This window comes from Anolis sagrei, chromosome 6, assembly GCF_037176765.1.
Source record: "Anolis sagrei isolate rAnoSag1 chromosome 6, rAnoSag1.mat, whole genome shotgun sequence".
In the NCBI taxonomy this organism is placed as follows: Eukaryota; Metazoa; Chordata; class Lepidosauria; order Squamata; family Dactyloidae; genus Anolis; species Anolis sagrei.
Window position 1 is genome coordinate 4,346,231 of NC_090026.1, and position 20,100 is coordinate 4,366,330.

At 44.9% G+C, this 20,100-nt stretch overlaps 2 protein-coding genes across 3 annotated transcripts in view; both read right to left on the reverse strand.

Annotated features, from left to right (window-relative positions):
* Positions 1–6,517, reverse strand: part of ACADVL (acyl-CoA dehydrogenase very long chain) — a 53,873-nt gene extending 47,356 nt beyond the window's left edge. The window contains exons 1-2 of one of the 2 annotated variants that reach the window (XM_060779885.2): positions 6,379–6,517; positions 4,019–4,091 (exon numbers count right to left, since the gene is read on the reverse strand). In XM_060779885.2, coding sequence (XP_060635868.2) covers positions 4,019–4,091; positions 6,379–6,425 — 120 coding nt within the window. In that variant the 5' untranslated portion in view covers positions 6,426–6,517. Of the gene's footprint in view, positions 1–4,018; positions 4,092–6,360 lie in introns of both variants that reach the window. The other variant, XM_060779884.2, reaches the window with a different exon arrangement.
* A 10,161-nt stretch (positions 6,518–16,678) lies between these two features.
* The window catches only part of DVL2 (dishevelled segment polarity protein 2), a 28,492-nt gene continuing 25,070 nt past the window's right edge, over positions 16,679–20,100 (reverse strand). The window contains exons 14-15 of the mRNA XM_060779883.2: positions 19,536–19,760; positions 16,679–17,395 (exon numbers count right to left, since the gene is read on the reverse strand). Coding sequence (XP_060635866.2) covers positions 16,902–17,395; positions 19,536–19,760 — 719 coding nt within the window. The 3' untranslated portion in view covers positions 16,679–16,901. The remainder of the gene's footprint in view (positions 17,396–19,535; positions 19,761–20,100) is intronic.

Genomic DNA, 20,100 nt, shown 5'->3' on the forward strand with positions numbered 1-20,100 from the left:
CAGCACAAATAATAATAATAATAATAATAATAATAATAATCTAAAGATAATGTCTTAGCTTTGGGATCCCACCAAGAACACTTAATACCTGCCCTGCAAAATTATTGTTAATAATAATAATAATAATAATAATAATAAACAAAAGACAATGTCTTAGCTTTGGGATCCTGCCAAGGGCATTCAACGCCTTCCCAGAACAAATATTATAATAATAAAATAATAAAACTTTATTTATATGCTGCTCTATCTCCCCGGGGGGACTCAGGGCGGTTTCCAAGCAACAACATCAAAACATAGAGTCACAACATGAACAAAAAATAACAGCAACAGCAACATAAGTATGGAATTACCCAACAACACATAAATATTAAAAGAAAAAAATCCTGCCTGTTCTTCATGTCTATTTGTTAGGGCATGGAAAAGGAATGGCCGGGTCAAGACTGATACAAACTGAAATAAGATGGGACCGGCACTTGGGTACAGTACTGTAATAGGTAAGCGACAAAAGCGGGGACGGGCTTTTTCCAAGGGCCTGTTAGGAGAATGACCAGGGTTATATATAGGGGCATGGTTGTGTCTGGACAGTGTCTGGGCTGAGCTAGCACTGGTCACGCTCAAAGATTTGTTGAAACCACCAAGTCTTAAGAAAAGAGGGGAGGGATGGGGCCTGTCTTATTTCCCTTGGAAGGGTATTCCAGAGGTGGTGGGCCACCACCGAGAAGGCCCTCTCTTTCGTCCCCACCAACCGTGCTTGTGACGGAGGTGGGAGTGAGAGGAGCACCTCCCCGGAGGATCTTAGAGTTCACACCGGTTCAGAGATGTGAACGCAAGGATAGGCGGGGCCCAAACCATTTACGGTTTTATAGGTCATTACCTGCACCTTGAATCTGGCTCAACAACTTATCGGCAGCCAACAAAGCTGCCATTATTATTATTATTATTATTATTATTATTATTATTCCCAGAGAAACATGCACTGACAGATTGTGTGAAAGGCAGTCAAGAACCAACATTGATGGAAGTCAATAGTAGAAAACTGCTTCAAGTGAAAAAGACTAAGAGGGAATATTGTAAAAACACAATCCAAAGCAGAAGAGAAAACTGGCAAAAGAAGTTTCCTGGGAAACACTGGGAGCAAAATTGATGATGTGGCTCACAAATTAGAACTTGGAAAAAGGAGACAAAGGAGGGCCTGATTCTGGCAGCCCAAGAACAAGCCATTCGAACCAAGGCCATCAAAGCCAGAATTGAAAAGTCAGCAACACATCCCAAGTGTAGACTCTGCAAGGAAGCAGATGAAACAATAGATCCCATCCTCAGCTAGTACGAGAAGATCGCGTAGACAGACTACAAGCAGAGGCACAACACCGTTGCTCAGATGATTCATTGGAACTTGTGCCACAAACACCATCTGCCTGCAACAAAGAACTGGTGGGATCACAAGCCGGAAAAAGTTACAGAGAATGAACATGTCAAGCTACTCTGGGACTTCTGAATTCAGACTGACAGAGATTTGGAGCACAACACTCCTGACCTCACAATCGTGGAGGGGTGGGTGGGGGGAGTATGGATTGTCGATGTCGCAATCCCAGGTGACAGCAGGATTGAAGAGAAACAACTGGAAAAGATGACATGATATGAGGATTTAAAGAGCGAACTGCAAAGACTCTGGCACAAGCCAGTCAAGGTGGTCCCAGTGGTGATCGGCACACTGGGTGCAGTGCCTAAAGACCTTGGCCTGCACTTAAACACAATCGGCGCTGACAAAATTACCATCTGCCAGCTGCAAAAGGCCACCTTACTGGGATCTGCAGGCATTATTCGCCAATACATGACACAGTCCTAGATGCTTGGGAAGGGTCCAACGTGTGATCCAATACAACAGCCAGCAGAGTGTCTGCTGTGGACTCACCTTGTTATGTTTCAAATAATAATAATAATCATAGAATTATAGTTAGCAGAAGAAAAGCACAAACAAAGCATCCCTGATAGATGGGCACCCAACCTCTGCTTAAAGCTTCCAAAGCTTCTAAACACCACCATTGACATAATCGACAATGGTTTTTGTGTAGACTACAACTCCTACAATTACCCAGCAAGTAAAATAATACACACATAGTGTATTCCTTTAATTCTAAAATTTATTTCCTCCCCATATAAACATCACTTAAAGATGTGATGCAACTTAGAATCTCGGATACTTTTAAAAACATATTAAGAAAGTATTTGTTTGTTTCTGTTGATGGGACTGATAGTAATGTGTGTCTTACGTCGATGGAATCTTAGAATAGAATAAATACTACACATACGTATCTTTCATTTATTATTATTATTATTATTATTATTATTATTATTATTATTATTAGGTTGCTGTAAGTTTTTTCGGGCTATATGGCCATGTTCTAGAGGCATTTTCTCCTGACGTTTCGCCTGCATCTATGGCAAGCATCCTCAGAGGTGAGGACAAACTATCTCCAGACCCACCAAGAAAATCCAACCAATGCTCCGTTCAGCAAAGGACAAGAGGGATCCTCTCATTCTGCAGGAGTCTACCGTATACCATGCAGCTGTGGACAAGAAGTCTACAGAGGGACCACCAAACGCAGCAGCATTGCCCGAACATGAATCAAGGAACATGAAAGGCACTGCAGACTACTTCAACCAGAGAAGTCAACCATAGCAGAGCACCTGATGAACCAGCCTGGACACAGCATATTATTGGAGAACACAGAAATGCTGGACCACTCTCACAACCACCACGTCAGGCTACACAGAGAAGCCATTGAAATCCACAAGAAGCATGTGGACAATGTCAACAGAAAGGAGGAAACCATGAAAATGAACAAAATCTGGCTACCAGTATTTAAAAAACTCTAAAATTACAACAGCAAAACAACAGAGAGGAAACAAACAAGGACATCGAATCATCTCTCAACAAAAGATTGCCCCAGGCGCAGTCAGGCCATTGTATGCTAATCAAGGTGGTCAGTTGAAACATTCACACCTAGCTCCAGCAGACAAGAGTCCTTTGTCTCACCCTGGTCATTCCACAGATATATAAACCATTTTTCCTAGTTCCAACAGACCTCACTACGTCTGAGGATGCTTGCCATAGATGCAGGCGAAACGTCAGGAGAAATGCCTCTAGATCATGGCCATACAATCCGAAAAAACTTACAGCAACCTAGTGATTCCAGCCATGAAAGCCTTCGACAATACATTATTATTATTATTATTATTATTATTATTACTATTACTACTACTATTATTATTGACTTGCCCAAAATCATCTAGTGGCTTTCAATGGCCAAGCAAGGATTTGAACCCGGCACTCCAGCATCAGCATTCAATGCCAAAATCTACATTCCAGAAATGCTTTCTTTTACTCTGAAGAACAATCTACTGCACTATGAGTATTATTAATAGTAATATTCCTAATTTAATTAGGCATGTGGAGTCGTTGTGCCAAACTTTTGACTCAAATTCTTCCTTCAGTGACTATCTGGAACCATCCAGGATGCCAAAATCCATGGATGCTCAAATTCTAATACATACAGTGAGTTTTGTGTGTGTGTGTGTATACACACAAACACTATATAGGGGTCCTTATAGAACAAGACAAAAATCATGGTTTGCTTTTTGGAGTTTTGTTTACATATGTATCTATTCAATTGGTGGATGCAGAACTGGTGAAAACGACTATAGTTTAAATAATTGCCATAGCTATTATTGTTAGTTGTCATGAGGTGTATATTAATTTTGGGCGAACACCACGTCCTAGCATAAATATTCAAAACAGAGATACAGATCTAACCTAACCAGAGGTTTCGCAAGCGTAAATGGGATTAATTACTGCACCGAAATAAACAAGAAGCCACCTTTGTAGAAAGGGTAATCCTTTCTTCTGCCGCTGCAACCCGTTTCCCCAAAGGTTTCAGCTGAAATAAATTGATTAATGGGGACCCCAAAAGCAAAGACAAACCCCAAAATGTGCATTGTATATGTCCCAATCCTATACCTCAGCGGTTTGGGCCGCATAAAGTCTCACTCCAAGAGGCTGTGGCAACGTCAACACTGGAACCCCTCTGGACCTGCGGAAGACAAAAAGAATGGGATATCATGGGGTGCAAGATGTAGGATTGCAAGTCCCATCTATTAGGATGCAAAGCCCTCAATATGTGGAATTGCAAATCCCATCTATTACGATTCAAAGCCTTCAACATGTGGGATTGGAAGTCCCATCGATTAGGATTCAAAGCCTTCAACATGTGGGATTGCAAGTCCCATTTATTAGGATTCAAAGCATTCAATATGGGGGATTGCAAGTACCATCTATTAGGATTCAAAACTACCAACATGTGGGATTGCAAGTCCCATTTATTAGGATTCAAAGCCTACTATATGTGGGATTGCAAGTCTTATCAATTGGCATTCAAAGCCATCAACATGTGGGATTGCAAGCACAATCTATTAGGATTCAAAGCCTTCAACATGTGGGATTGCAATTCCCATCTGTTAGGATTCAAAGCCTTCAGCATGTAGGATTGCAAGTCCCATCTATTAGGATTCAAAGCCATCAACATGTGGGATTGTAAGTCCCATTGATTAGGATCCAAAGCCTTCAACATGTGGGATTGCAAGTCCCATCAATTGGGATGCAAAGCCTTCAGCATGTAGGATTGCAAGTCCCATTTATTAGGATTCAAAGCTTTCAACATGTGGGATTGCAAGTCCCATCGACTAGGATTCAAAGTCATCAACATGTGGGATTGCAAGTCCCATCTATTAAGATTCAAAGCATACAATATGTGGGATTGCAAGTCCCATCGATTAGGATTCAAACCCTTCAACATGTGGGATTGCAAGTCCCATCGATTAGGATTCAAAGCCTTCAACATGTGGGATTGGAAGTCCCATCGATTAGGATTCAAACCCTTCAACATGTGGGATTGCAAGTCCCATTTATTAGGATTCAAAGCATTCAATATGTGGGATTGCAATTCCCATCAATTAGGATTCAAAGCCTTCAACATGTAGGATTGCAAGTTTAATTTATTAGGATTCAAAGGCTTTAATATGTGGGATTGCAAGTTCTATTTAATAGGATTCATGGTCTTCAATATGTGGGATTGCAAGTCCCATCGATTAGGATTCAAAGCCTTCAACATGTGGGATTGCAAGTCCCATCGATTAGGATTCAAAGTCATCAACATATGGGATTGGAAGTCCCATCGATTCGGATTCAAACCCTTCAACATGTGGGATTGCAAGTCCCATCTATTAGGATCCAAAGCCTTCAACATGTAGGATTGCAAGTCCCATCTATTAGGATCCAAAGCCTTCAACATATGGGATTGGAAGTCCTATCGATTAGGATTCAAAGCCTTCAACATGAAGGATTGCAAGTCCCATTTATTAGATTCAAAGTCATCAACATATGGGATTGCAAGTCCCATCTATTAGGATTCAAAGCCTTTAACATATGGAATTGCAAGTCCCATTTATTAGAATTCAAAGCCTTCAACATATGGAATAGCAGGTCCCATCTATTAGGATTCAAAGCCATCAATATGTGGGATTGCAAGTCCCATTGATTAGGATTCAAAGCTTTCAACATGTCGGATTTCAAGTCCCATCGATTAGGATCCAAAGTTTTCAACATGTGGGATTGCAAATCCCATCTATTAGGATCCAAAGCCTACAATATTGAAATTTCCATCGATTAGGATTCAAAGCCTACAATATGTGGGATTGCAAGTCCCATCAATTAGGATTCAAAGCCTACAACGTGGGATTGCAAGTTCCATCTATTAGGATTCAAAGCCTACAATATGTGGGATTGCAATTCCAATCAATTAGGATTCAAAGCCTACAATATGTGGGATTGCAATTCCCATCGATAAGGATCCAAAGCTTTCAACATGTGGGATTGCAAGTCCCATCTATTAGGATTCAAAGCAGGGATGGGCCAACTTGGGTACTCCCTCCAGGTGTTTTGGACTCCAACTCCCACAATTCCTAACAGCCGGTAGGCTGTTAGGAATTGTGGGAGTTGGAGTCCAAAACACCTGGAGGGAGTACCCAAGTTGGCCCATGCCTGTATTTAACTTATTGAAAAGCCATACAACATACAGGACTACAACTCCCATCTATCAGGACTTCAAGCCATTGACAACTGGGACTACAAGTCCCATCTTCTCCCCTCCAAAGGGTGGGGCATGATGGGCCTTCCAGCCCAACAGCAAAGCCTGGGAGTTCTATCCAAGCAGTTTGAAAACAACCTCAGAATCCCGCTCTGGAGTCAGTTCCCAGGCTGTTGTGGCCACTCTACCCCCCATCATCCCCCTTCAAAGGGCTCACCCTGGTGGGGGGCCCCACCTCAGGAGTCCCCAGCACAGCTTGGGGGGCAGGCGGAGGGTCTGCATGGTGATGGGATCTGTAGTTTCCTCAAGATGAAAAGCCCTGCCTGCCTTCCTGGATTCTTGATTCCTCTTCACTGGCCCCTCCCTCCCCACAAGGTCATGAGTTCAACAGAAAGGGGAGGGGGAAGGAGGAGGTGGGGCTGGTGACGCACTTCCTGCCGCGTGGCATGCTGGGAGTCGTAGTTTTTTTCCTCTTGCATTCTGCCATGTGGCTTAGGCGTGGCCAGCCTTCCGCTTTCAGCATCCTCTACCAAACTTTGGGACTCTAACTCCCAGAATCCCCAACTATATAGACATTTGCATTTGGGACTCCAAGTCCCAGAATCCCCAGTTGTATAGTAATTAACTTTTTTGGGACTCCAACTCCCAGAATCCCCAACTATATAGTAGACATTTCCATTTTGGGACTCCAACTCCCAGAATCCCCAGTTGTATAACAATTTCCTTTTTGGGGGGACTCTAACTCCCAGAATCCCCAGCTGTGTAGCACTTTCCTTTTTTGGGACTCCAACTCCCAGAATCCCTAGTTGTATAACAATTTCCTTTTTGGAGGGGACTCCAACTCCCAGAATCCCCAACTATATAGACATTTCCATTTTGGGACTCCAACTCCCAGAATCCCCAGTTGTATAGTAATGCCCTTTTTGGGACTCCAACTCCCAGCATCCCCAACACATTTCCATTTGGGGACTCCAACTCCCAGAATCCTGTTGAATAACACTTTCCTTTTTTGAGACTCCAGCTCCCAGAATCCCCAGATGTATAACAATTTCCTTTTTTCGGGGGATTCTAACTCCCAGAATCCTCAGTTGAATAACTTTCCTTTTTGGGGGGACTCCAACTCCTAGAATTCCCAGCTGTATAGCACTTTCCTTTTTTGGGACTCCAACTCCCAGAATCCCCAGTTGTATAACAATTTCTTTTTTGGGACTCCAACTCCCAGAATCCCCAACACATTTCCATTTGGGGACTCCAACTCCCAGAATCCTCACTCGAATAACACTTTCCTTTTGGGGGGACTCTAAGTCCCAGAATCCTCAGTTGAATAGCACTTTCCTTTTTGGGGGGGACTCCAACTCCCAGAATTCCCAACTGTATAGAACTTTCCAATTTTGGGACTCTCCAACTCCCAGAATCCCCAACTGTATAGAACTTTCCGATTTTTGGGACTCTTAACTCCCAGAATCCCCAGCTGTATAGCACATTCCTTTTTGGGGCTGTAATTCCCAGACTCTCCAACTGTATAGCACTTTACTTTGAGGACTCCAGCTCCCATAATCCCAAGTAGTCATCTTGCCTTTTAAAATTCCAATTCCTAGAATCCCCTTCCAGCCCAGCATGCCAAGCTTTGCTTTTTCTTTGGACTCCAACTCCCAGAATCCCTGGTTAGACAGAAAGAAAGAAAATAAAGGGATGGAGGACAAGAGGGAAGAAAAGAAAGGGTGGAAGATGTAAGAGGGAGGAAAGAGAGAGAGAAAGTAAGAAAGAAAATAAAGGGATGAAGGAGGAGAGGGAAGAAAAGAAAGGGTGGAAGATGTTTGAGGGGAAAAAAGGAAAGAGGGAGGAAAGAAAAGAGAGAAAGAAAAGAAAGGGATGAAGGAGGAGAGGGAAGAAATGAAAAGAAAGGGTGGAAGATGTATGAGGGAAAGCAAGGAAAGAGGGAGGAAGGGAAGAAAGAAAGAGAGAAAGAAGAAAGAAAAGAAAGGGATGAAGAGAGGGAAGAAAAGAAAGGGTGGAAGATGTATGAGAGAAAGCAAGGAAAGAGGGAGGAAAGAAAGAAAAAAGAAAGAAAATAAAGGGATGAAGGAGGAGAGGGAAGAAAAGAAAGGGTGGAAGATGTATGAGAGAAAGCAAGGAAAGAGGGAGGAAAGAAAAGAGAGAGAGAAAGTAAGAAAGAAAATAAAGGGATGAAGGAGGAGAGGGAAGAAAAGAAAAGAAAGGGTGGAAGATGTATGAGAGAAAGCAAGGAAAGAGGGAAGAAAGAAAGAAAAAAGAAAGAAAATAAAGGGATGGAGGAGGAGAGGGAAGAAAAGAAAAGAAAAGGTGGAAGATGTATGAGGGAAAGCAAGGAAAGAGGGAGAAAAGAAAGAAAGGGATGAAGGAGGAGAGGGAAGGAAAGAAAGGGTGGAAGATGTATGAGGGAAAGCAAGGAAAGAGGGAGGAAAGAAAAGAGAGAAAGAAAGAAAATAAAGGGATGAAGGAGGAGAGGGAAGAAAAGAAAAGAAAGGGTGGAAGATGTATGAGGGAAAGCAAGGAAAGAGGGAGAAAAGAAAGAAAGAAAGGGATGAAGGAGGAGAGGGAAGGAAAGAAAGGGTGGAAGATGTATGAGGGAAAGCAAGGAAAGAGGGAGGAAAGAAAAGAGAGAAAGAAAGAAAATAAATGGATGAAGGAGGTGAGGGAAGAAAAAAGAAAAGGATGGAGGAGAAGAGGGAAGAAGAGAAACGAAAGCGTGGAAGATGTATGAGGGAAAGCAAGGAAAGAGGGAGGAAAGAAAGAAAGAAAGAAAGAAAGAAAGAAAGAAAAGAAAGGGATGGAGGAGATGGAAGAAAAGAAAAGAATGGGTGGAAGATGTAAGGGAAAGCAAGGAAACGAGGAAAGAAAGAAAGAAAGAAAGAAAGAAAGAACAAAGAAAATAAAGGGATGAAAGAGAAGAGGGAAGAAGAGAAAAAGGGTGGAAGATGTATGAAGGAAAGCAAGGAAAGAGGGAGGAAAGAAAGAAAATAAAGGAATGGAGGAGAAGGAAGAAAAGAAAAAGGAAGGAAGGAAGGAAGGAAGGAAGGAAGGAAGGAAGGAAGAAAGGAAGGAAGGAAGGAAGGAAGGAAGGAAGGAAGGAAGGAAGGAAGGAAGGAAGGAAGGGGGAAAAGGTACAGAAGGGAAACCAAGGTAAGAAGTAAAAACAGGATGAAAAGAAAGAGGAAGCAGGTCATATGAGGGAAAGGGAGAAAGTAAAGAAAAATGGAATCCGGGCTTGGACCTGAGTCCCATTTCCAAGATACCGTTTTGTCTTAACCTTCCTAATGCTGTTGTGACCCTTAATCCAGTTCCTCATGTTGTGATGACCCTCAACCATTACATTATTTTCATTGCTACTTCCTGTAATTTTGCTACTGTTCTGAATCGTCATGTAAATATCTGATATGCAGGATGGATTTTCATTCACTGGACCACATTTGGCACAAATACCCGATACGCCCAAGTTTGAATACTGATGGGGTTGGGAAGGGGGTTGATTTTGTCATTTGGGAGTTGTAGTTGGGATTTATAGTTCACCTACAATCAAAGAGCATTCTGAACTTCACCAGTGATGGAATTGAAGCAAACTTGGCACACAGGACTCCCATGACCAATAGAATATACTGGAAGGGTTTGGTGGGCACTGACCTTGAGTTTGGGAGTTGTAGTTCACCTACATCCAGAGAGCACAGTGGATTCAAACAATGATGGATCTGGACCAAACTTGGCACGGATACTCAATATGCCCAAATGTGAGCACTAGTGGAGTTTGGGGAAAATATACCTTGATATTTGGGAGTTGTAGTTGCTGGGATTTATAGTTTACTTACAATCAAAGAGCATTCTGAACTCCACCAACGATGGAATTGAAGCAAACTTGGCACACAGGACTCCCATGACCAACAGCATATACTGGAAGGGTTTGGTGGGCATTGACCTTGAGTTTGGGAGTTGTAGTTCACCTACATCCAGAGAGCACAGTGGATTCAAACAATGATGGATCTGGAGCAAACTTGGCACGGATACTCAATATGCCCAAATGTGAGCACTGGTGGAGTTTGGGGAAAAGACCTTGACATTTGGGAGTTGTAGTTACTGGGATTTATAGTTTACTTACAATCAGAGAGTATTCTGAACTCCACCAACGATGGAATTGGTCCAAACTTCCCACACAGAATCCCCCAAGTTGAGAAACACTGGTCTACATGCAATACTCCATTGTTGGGAGTTGTAGTGCAACGAGTGCGCTACAATTCCCACCCAATGACCCCTGTCCAGGAAAGCTTTCTCCGTCAGCCCTTCTGCAATTCAGACACAAACAAACACTTTGTGGAGTTTTGTCAGTTTTATTACTCTTTTAATTGAATGCTTTTTTTGTACACAAAAAAGGAGCTAAAAAATAAATATGTTATTACAAAATAGTTTTCTGCTACGGATCACACAAACACACACGCGTGCGTGCACAACGCAAACCCCTCCGGAGAAGAGGGAAGGACTAAATACTTTTTTTTTTGGGAGGGGGAAATGTAGCACCATGAAAGTAAGGAAAACAGACGTCGTACCTTTGGAATATATATCTATATCTATATAAGGCTGCAAAATGGGGGGTGCACCGTACCCCATTGTACCTCGTCCCAAAAGGAAACTGGAGAAGAACGTCACTGCAGCTTTGAAAATCGGGAGCATGTGGAAATGTCTGATATTTCAGTATAGGTCACAAAATATAGGTCCTACTCCCCATCTATATTGCATTATATGGTCAGTGTAGACCAGGCCTGGGCAAACTTCGGCCCTCCAGGTGTTTTGGACTCCAACTCCCACCATTCCTAAAAGCCTCAGCCCCCCCCCCCCCCGCCTCTGTTAAGAATGGTGGGAATTGAAGTCCAGAGGAAAGGGTCTGAGGCTGTTAGGAATGGTGGGAGCTGAAGTCCAAAGGAAAGGGTTTGAGGCTGTTAGAAATGGTGGGAGTTGAAGTCCAAAGGAAAGGGTCAGAGGCTGTTAGGAATGGTGGGAGTTGAAGTCCAAAGGAAAGGGCCTGAGGCTGTTAGGAATGATGGGAATTGATGTCCAAAGGAAAGGGCCTGAGGCTGTTAGGAATGGTGGAAATTGAAGTCCAAAGGAAAGGGCCTGAGGCTGTTAGGAATGATGGGAACTAAAGTCCAAAGGAAAGGGCCTGAGGCTGTTAGGAATGATGGGAACTGAAGTCCAAAGGAAAGGGCCTGAGGCTGTTAGGAATGATGGGAACTGAAGTCCAAAGGAAAGGGTCAGAGGCTGTTAGGAATGGTGGGAGTTGAAGTCCAAAGGAAAGGGCCTGAGGCTGTTAGGAATGATGGGAATTGATGTCCAAAGGAAAGGGCCTGAGGCTGTTAGGAATGGTGGAAATTGAAGTCCAAAGGAAAGGGCCTGAGGCTGTTAGGAATGATGGGAACTAAAGTCCAAAGGAAAGGGCCTGAGGCTGTTAGGAATGATGGGAACTGAAGTCCAAAGGAAAGGGCCTGAGGCTGTTAGGAATGATGGGAACTGAAGTCCAAAGGAAAGGGCCTGAGGCTGTTAGGAATGGTGGGAGTTGCAGTCCAAAGGAAAGAGCTTGAGGCTGTTAGGAATGATGGGAACTGAAATCCAAAGGAAAGGGCCTGAGGCTGTTAGGAATGGTGAGAGTTGGAGTCCAAAGGAAATGGCCTAAGGCTTTTAGGAATGGTGGGAACTGAAGTCCAAAGGAAAAGGCCTGAGGCTATTGGGAATGGTGGGAGTTGAAGTCCAAAGGAAAGGGCGTGAGGCTGTTAGGAATTATGGGAACTGAAGTCCAAAGGAAAGGGTCTGAGGCTGGTAGGAAAGGTGGGAGTTGAAGTCCAAAACACCTGGAGGGCCCAAGTTTGCCCATGCCTGGTGCTGACACATATAATGTACAGGGTTAGTCAAAATGCATAGGCCAATAAGCCATTCAATTGAATGGCTTATTGGCCTATGCATTTTGACTAACCCTGTATTTCAATGCAGTTAAATCACATTAAATACATCTACACTGACCATATAATGCAGTTTACCACTTGCACCCCGACCCAAATATCAGGACTGGAAAATTCCTTCTGCTATTCACTAAAATATTCAGGAAAGCAATCTGCTTTTTATGACATTAGAAATTACCTTCTGACCTTTGCATTACTTAAACATCGCAGGATTGCAAAAAAGAAGGGAATACAAACAGAGGGCGAATCCACACCGGAATTGATGCAGTTTGCCTCCTCTGCTAAAGAGCACCGAACTACAACTCCCAGGATGCTACAGCATTGAGCAAAGGCCAAGAATGCTGGGGCCTCACCAAACTACAACTTCCATAATCCCCTAGCCTTGAGACATGGCAGTTAAAGTGGCGTCAAACCGCATTGAATTTACAGCGCGGATGCACCAAACACCTCTCAAGATGCCATTCAAGGGTCCCTTTTCACACTGTGAATTACCAGTTACACTCTCAAAAAGGAATGTTGTTCTTACTTAAGGCGTGGGGAGGGTAAGGGTTTTGTAAACAATTTTGGAAGGTTATTGAAAGGATTGTCATTGATTTCTATACCAAGAGCCATTGCCTAAATCCAGCTTTCCTCAATGGGGTGCCTTTCAGAGGGGCTGGACTGCAATTCCCATAATCCCACAACCAAAATGGTTGTGGGATAATTGGTGGATTGGGTTGTTGTAGGTTTCTTCGGGCTATATGGCCATGTTCTGGAGGCATTCTCTCCTGACGTTTCGCCTGCATCTATGGCAAGCATCCTCAGAGGTAGTGAGGTCTGTTGGAACTAGGAAAAAGGGTTTATATATCTGTGGAATGACCAGGGTGGGACAAAGGACTCTTGTCTGCTGGAGCTAGGGATGAATGTTTCAACTGACCACCTTGGTTAGCATATAATTGCCTGACAGTGCCTGGAGCAAACTTTTGTTGAGAGGTGATTAGATGTCCTTGTTTATTTCCTCTCTCTTTAGTTCTTCTTCTCCATGGCTCCAAATGGTGAAAGTGTCCTCCACATATCTGAACCATATTGTGGGCTTTTTGGTTGCTGTTTCCAGGGCTTGTTTTTCAAAGTGTTCATGTAGAAATTAGCTATGACCGGGCTGAGAGGGCTCCCCACTACACAGAGAAGCCATTGAAATCCACAAGCATGTGGACAATTTCAACACAAAGGAGGAAACCATGAAAATGAACAAAATCTGGCTACCAGTATTAAAAAACTCTAAAATTACAACAGCAAAACGGCAGAGAGGAAACAACCAGGCACATCTTAACACCTCTCAACAAAAGGTTTTCCCAGGCTCAGGCAGGCCTTCAAATGCTAATGAAGGTGGTCAGTTGAAACATTCACACCTAGCTCCAGCAGACAAGAGTCCTTTGTCCCACCCTGGTCTTTCCACAGATATATAAACCCATTTTCCTAGTTCCAACAGACCCTACTACCTCTGAGGATGCTTGCCATAGATGCAGGCGAAATGTCAGGAGAGAATGCCTCTAGAACATGGCCATATAGCCCGAAAAAACCTACAACAACCCAGTGATTCCGGCCATGAAAGCCTTCAACAATAAATTGGGGGATTGTTGTCCAATCCCTCCAAAGGCACCCCATTGAGGAAAGTTCGTCTAATTCCATCCTGAAGTTATAATTTGACCTGACATGACCTCTACTCTTAAAAATATTCAACAGGAGCAAGCTGCAAAGGGAAAAAAAGGACTTTTGTGTTTTTGGGACGAGATACACAAGAAGGAAAGCAGCGCAATGCTTTGGAAAGCCAAAACTTTGGCTGCAAACTCTTCCCAACGCAAAGAGTCGTAGTGTTGGCAGAAACAAAACCCCTTCACCCACATAATCTCATCTCACATTGGTTACGATGGGATGTGTAGTGTTTCCGATGAGATCTAGAGGTTGGGACAGCAGGGCTAATTTTTAATATATATATATATACACACACACAAACAAAAAGGATATTTATAAAAAGGACTAGGAACTTTAGAAACAAAAACCCTTCTAAAAAATTAAACAAAAAAGAAAGAACCCCACAAAAATTATCACTTCATTGACACCGGTTTGGGCGAGTACCGTTGTAAAAGCCGCCTTTCCAAAGACGAGAGGAAAGGTCTGAGGAGGTTAAGAGTCTCGTGAAGCCATGGAAAGGGCCCCCTCGTCCCTAAATTTCCACAAAAGGGACCCCTTCGTACCTTAAAAAATACCTGGTCATGGATATACAAGAGTCACGCCGGCTTCGACATGATTTTGGCGCAGGAATCCTCTTGCGAAGAAGACGGAGACATTCGAAACAAGGCCGGAGGAGGACTGGAGCTTCGGATGACCGGCTACATTGTGGTCGTCCTGAAAGTCAAGGCATCTATGTAACGGGGAAGGCAGAGGTCGCGTGATCCTAGAGACCTGAGTCGGGCGATTAACACAAAAAAGGTGGCCAAAAAAGGAGCCATGGCATCAAAAATGACAAAACTCAAGAGGCGGGCACCGCAAGGCAAACACGATGAGCTGGAGAAAAGATTTCAGTGTATTGTCGAAGGCTTTCATGGCCAGAATCACTGGGTTGTTGTAGGTTTTTTCGAGCTATATGGCCATGTTCTAGAGGCATTCTCTCCTGACGTTTCGCCTGCATCTATGGCAAGCAGGCTTTCGTTCAGGTCATGGGACAGAGACTGTCTTGGTAGCTATTACTGACGCAATTCGTCGTCAGTTAGACCGAGGCGGATCAGCGCTATTGGTACTCTTGGACCTCACAGCTGTATTTGACACCGTGGACCATGACTTGCTGATTCATCGATTGGCTATGTCTGGTGTACGAGGTTTAGCCCTGAAATAGTTCAATTCATTCCTCCAGGACTGGAGACAGAGGGTGGAGAGGTGAGGCCAAAGCTCTGAGAGCTCCTGCCTTTGCTGTAGAGTGAGTTCCCCAGGGTGCTCTCCTCTCGCCCCTGTTATTTAACATCTACGTCCGGCCATTTGCTGGACTGGTGCGGAGCTTTGGCATAGAGTGCTACCAGTATGCAGATGATATCCAGCTACTCTTGCATCTCGAACCTGGGACAACCGCAATTCCTGAGAACTTTAGGCTGTGTTTGGAAGCAATGATGAGTTGGCTGTGAGCAAGCAGACTAAAAGTGAATCCTGCAAAAACAGATACTCTGGCCTGGCCAGCCGCCAGAATTAACCCAGTCTCTGCCTGATTTCGATGGGGAAGCTCTGCTTCCGCCTGCCACTGTTAAAAGCCTTGGGGTTGTGTTGGATTCATCGCTGACGATGGAGGCCCAGATCTCTGCCATAAGGAAGCAGGCCTTTTTCCATCTTTGCCAGGCAAGGAAATTGGCATCCTACCTTTCGGTAGAAGCATTGGCAACGGTAATCCATGCAACAGTCACCACGAGGTTGGATTATTGCAACGCCTTATATGCCAGCCTTCTGAAGTCAACAACCCAGAAGATTCGGATGGTCCAAAATGCGGTGGCCAGGCTGCTAGCAGGACCATCTCCAAGATCCCATATGACACCAATTCTGCAACAACTGCATTGGCTACCAATAGAACATCGGATCTCTTACAAGATCCTGATCCTGACATTTAGCGCTCAAAATGGCCAAGGACCTTGATATCTTAGGGACCGCCTCATTCCTTTTTTCCACCAGTGGTCACCTTGATCCACCCAGGAAACTCTCCTCTACATACCGGGCCCTAGGGAGGTACCTGGACCTATGCTCCAATTCTGTGCCTCCATACATTAGAGAAATGTCGGAATTGCGACCTTTTGTAAAGGCGCTCAAGACTTGGCTGTTTGGTTGTGCATTTAAGTAATCAGATCTAATTTGCCAAATAGTCACTGTTGAATGTTTTTGTATTGTGAAATGCTATTTTAGATTGTAAGTCGCTCGGAGCACCTTGGTGGAGAGTGACTAAGAAATGAAGTGAAGTGAAGTGAAGCATCCTCAGGATGCTTGCCATAGATGCAGGCGAAACGTCAGGAGAGAATGCCTCTAGAACATGGCCATATAGCCTGAAAAATCCTACAACAACCCAAAAGATGTCAGATCTGAAGCCACTGCCACATGAAGACAAGCGGCTCTGTGGGTGAATGATACGACGCCGGCAAGATTATCACCAGCCGTACAAGTCCTAAGGGAGATCACAAGATTGTAACAGTCAGAAGATTGTAAGGGATCCAAAGATCCCAGCTTTTGCCAAGTTGGGGAAACCATGGGAACTGGAGTCAAGCAAAACAGCAAGGTCCCAGATTGGTGAAAGCAAGGATGGGTCATAAACAGAAGCCATATTGCTTTTTTTTCTGAATTAGGACTGCCAGCTGCTTACAATGCCGGCAAGATTATCGTGTACCATTTGAGTCCTAAGGCAAGTCATGAGACAGCAAGGGTCAAATGATCCCAGCCTTTGCCGAACTGAGGAAAACATAAAGAGTCGCAGTCCAGCAAAGCAGAAGGGGACCAATTTGGTGAAGGCAGGGATGGATCATCAATGGAAGCTGTATTGCTTTTTCCCCCCTGAATCAGGACTGCCAGCTTGGTCTGGGAAACTAAGGAAGGGGGTGAGGCACGATGGATGTGGTTGTCATGTGTGAACACTGGAAGCAAGGGTTTTTTGGTCCATCTCACTCCTTTTGTGGACGGAGGCAGCAAAGTGCGGGAGGTCAGGCGGTTCTCGGAAGGCTGTGCGGAAATGAGGCCACTGCGGTGAGCGGGAGAGAGGGGGGAACTCTTGGGTGGATCACATGACATCGACAAAGAACTCGCTGGGGTTGCCCATGGCCATGTGGAAGGACTGGCGGCTGGCCGTGAGCTCGGGGGGCACGGAGCCCAGGTCGCGCACCGGGGGCGCCCCTGGGGGCTGAATGGCCGCGGAGGCGGCGGCAGTGGCAGGAGGGGCGGGGGGGGGCACCATCATCACCACCATGGGGTTGTAGGCCAGGGGCATGCCTCCTGGGGCGGCGTAGGCTGCATGCAGGGAGTGGTGGGAGCGGATGCTGCCGCCGCCTCCGAGGCTGTGCTGGCTCCGCTGGGAGGCCCCCTCCCCGCCCGGCCCCATTGCCGGGCCTCCGATGCCGCGCTGGCTGCCGCTGCGGGCGGAATACTCGGACTCGCTGCCACTGCCCGACTTGGAGTCTGCCCCGGGCTTCTCCTCCTTCTGCTTGCCGGCACCACGGCCGCCTCCGCTCCCACCACCGCCCCCATCACTGCGGTTCGACCCACTGCTCCGGCTGCCTGCAAAACAAAGAAAAGCAAAGACACACATCAACCGATGGGTGGATGGTAGACAGGCATTGCTCTCCCAGAGGCACACAGAACTCAATACTGGACTCCAGACAAGGCCCGTCTAGTACAGGACACCATGAGATTGCACTGGATAACCTTTGTCCTCCCTTCCAACTCTATGATGATTAGGTTCTTGTGGGTTTTTTCGGGCTATAGAGCCATGTTCTAGAGGCATTTCTCCTGACGTTTCGCCTGCATCTATGGCAAGCATCCTCAGAGGTTGAGAAGGTCTGTTGGAAGTAGGAAAAATGGGTTTATATATCTGTGGAATGGCTGGGGTGGGGCAAGGAGCTCTTCCCTGCTGCAGAGAGGAAAAAACCAGGCACAGATTAACACCTCCCAGCAACAGATTTTCCCAGACTCAGGCAGGCCTTCAAATGCTAATGAAGGTGATCAGCTAAACATTCACACCTAACTGCAGCAGGGAAGAGCTCCTTGCCCCACCCCAGCCATTCCACAGATATATAAACCCATTTTTCCTACTTCCAACAGACCTTCTCAACCTCTGAGGATGCTTGTCATAGATGCAGGCGAAACGTCAGGAGAAATGCCTCTAGAACATGGCTCTATAGCCCGAAAAAACCCACAAGAACCTAGTGATTCCAGCCATGAAAGCCTTCGACAATTCTATGATGATTACTTCCCACATCTTGGAAAGCATGCTCTGCCTTGAAAATAGCAAAATCATGGAAAAATGATACTGAATTATCTAAAAAGGATTAGAGAGAAACGTTATTAGACTATATTCAAATGGCCAAGCTATCTAATGATATTGTTGGGGTTCAGCCTGAGTTTGAACTTGAACCTGATTCTCTGTTTGTTCCTCCTGATGCTAATGAAATTTACTGATGCTAGTGGAAATGTACCTTTTGATGCCAATGCTCCTGAAATTAGTGAGGAAGAAACTGCTGTAGGTTTGGAAAATGCCAATGTTCCTGAAATTAGTGAGGAAGGAACTTCTGTAGATTTGGAAAATGAAAGTACCAGTGTTCATGAGAATGTTTCAGAGGGAGACCTTGAACTTTCCCTCCCTTCTGCACCTGTTAACTGTAATGACAACAGAAGGGGCCAAATTTGGGAAGACAGAAGTAAATCACTCAGTTTGCGTCGATCCTCCCGAATTCAAGAATTAAAAACATTGGCTTCAAAAAAGAAGGGCGGTTCACGGAACCAATTCTTGAGTTTTAATTGCAATACGCCGGGCTGATTGTCTCAGTTCAGGCATCGTTTCAGAATTGATGAAGACCTTGGCAGTTCTCCCGGTTCCCTGGCCATAGTTTGGGAAGATTTCTAGGATATCAAGTACGGTTAGTGGATTGCTAACAGATTCCAGTATTTCCCAGTGAGGCTTTTGGTTTTGCTTTGTCCATTTAAATTCATGTTTGCTGATTTTGCTGTGGCTTTTGACTTGCATTTTTCCTTTATTTTGTAACCATTTTTCTTCAATAAAAAAGGATTGCTTTTCACAGCCAAGTGTGGTGGATAGTTATCTTAGGGCCTCGTTCCCTGCTCTGGATTGCAACAGATATGTTGCTGGATGAATTGACAACAAATTTGGACACAATACCCCTATCAGGCCAACAAGTGACCATCACTCAAAAAAACACTGAAAAACACAGCGGAAGGGACTTAAAAAGCAAAAAGACGCTACAGCGCATGCGCAAAACCACATAAATATACACAAACATACATATATACGAAAATATATGCACAAACATATAAACACATATACACACAAAACACATATACACAGACTGGGCCATAGCAGCGTGGCAGTGAACAGCTAGTAGATTTATATAGTTGGAAAGGGCCATCCAGTTCCACTACTTCCTGCTATGCAGGAAAACCCAACCAAAGCATTACCGGCAGATGGCCACCCAGTCTCCAATTAAAAACTCCCAGAGAAGGAGATTCCACAAGTCTCCCAGGCAGCAGATTTCACTGATGAACAGTTCCCACCATCAAGAATTATTTCTTAATGTTTAGGTGGGATCTCTTTTCCATTGCTCCTGTGCATTTGGTTTTGTCACCGATTTCCTGTGATTGCCAAGGCCTGGACCACGTCCCATTTATCACAGTGATGTCTTACCTTCGCTGTGCTGACTGCCGGCGCTCCCCATGCCGTAGCTGTAGGAGGAGAGCTCGTGATAGGGAGGGGGCTGGGTGCTGTACGGGTGTGGCGCCGGGTACTGATAGGAGAACGTGGGCATCAGGGGCCAAGGGGTGGCTCCCGGCAGGGGCAAAGGCGCCAGGGTGTCCTGGTCAGAAGCCCCGCTGGAGCCGTCGTTGTCGTTCAGCGAGAGGTTGGCCATGTCTGCGGGGAGGAAAGGGGAACTCTAAATGAAGCCATCCTGAAAAGAACTCTTAGGATCAAGTTTTTACACACTTAAGGACCTCTTTGGGATATTTTAGTGCTAGGAGAGACCTTCTTAACAACACGAAATGAACCGGAATTGAATTTGAAAACAAGCCTCTCTTAAACAATGGGGGATGTGAGGGGGACGTGGAGAAAGTGCCTTAATTCATGCATGGGCAAATTTGGGCCCTCTTCCATGTATTTTGGACTTTAACTGCCACGATTCCTAACAGCCTGTTAGGAATTGTGGGAGTCGAAGTCCAAAACGCCTGGAAGAAGGCCCAAATTTGCCCATTCT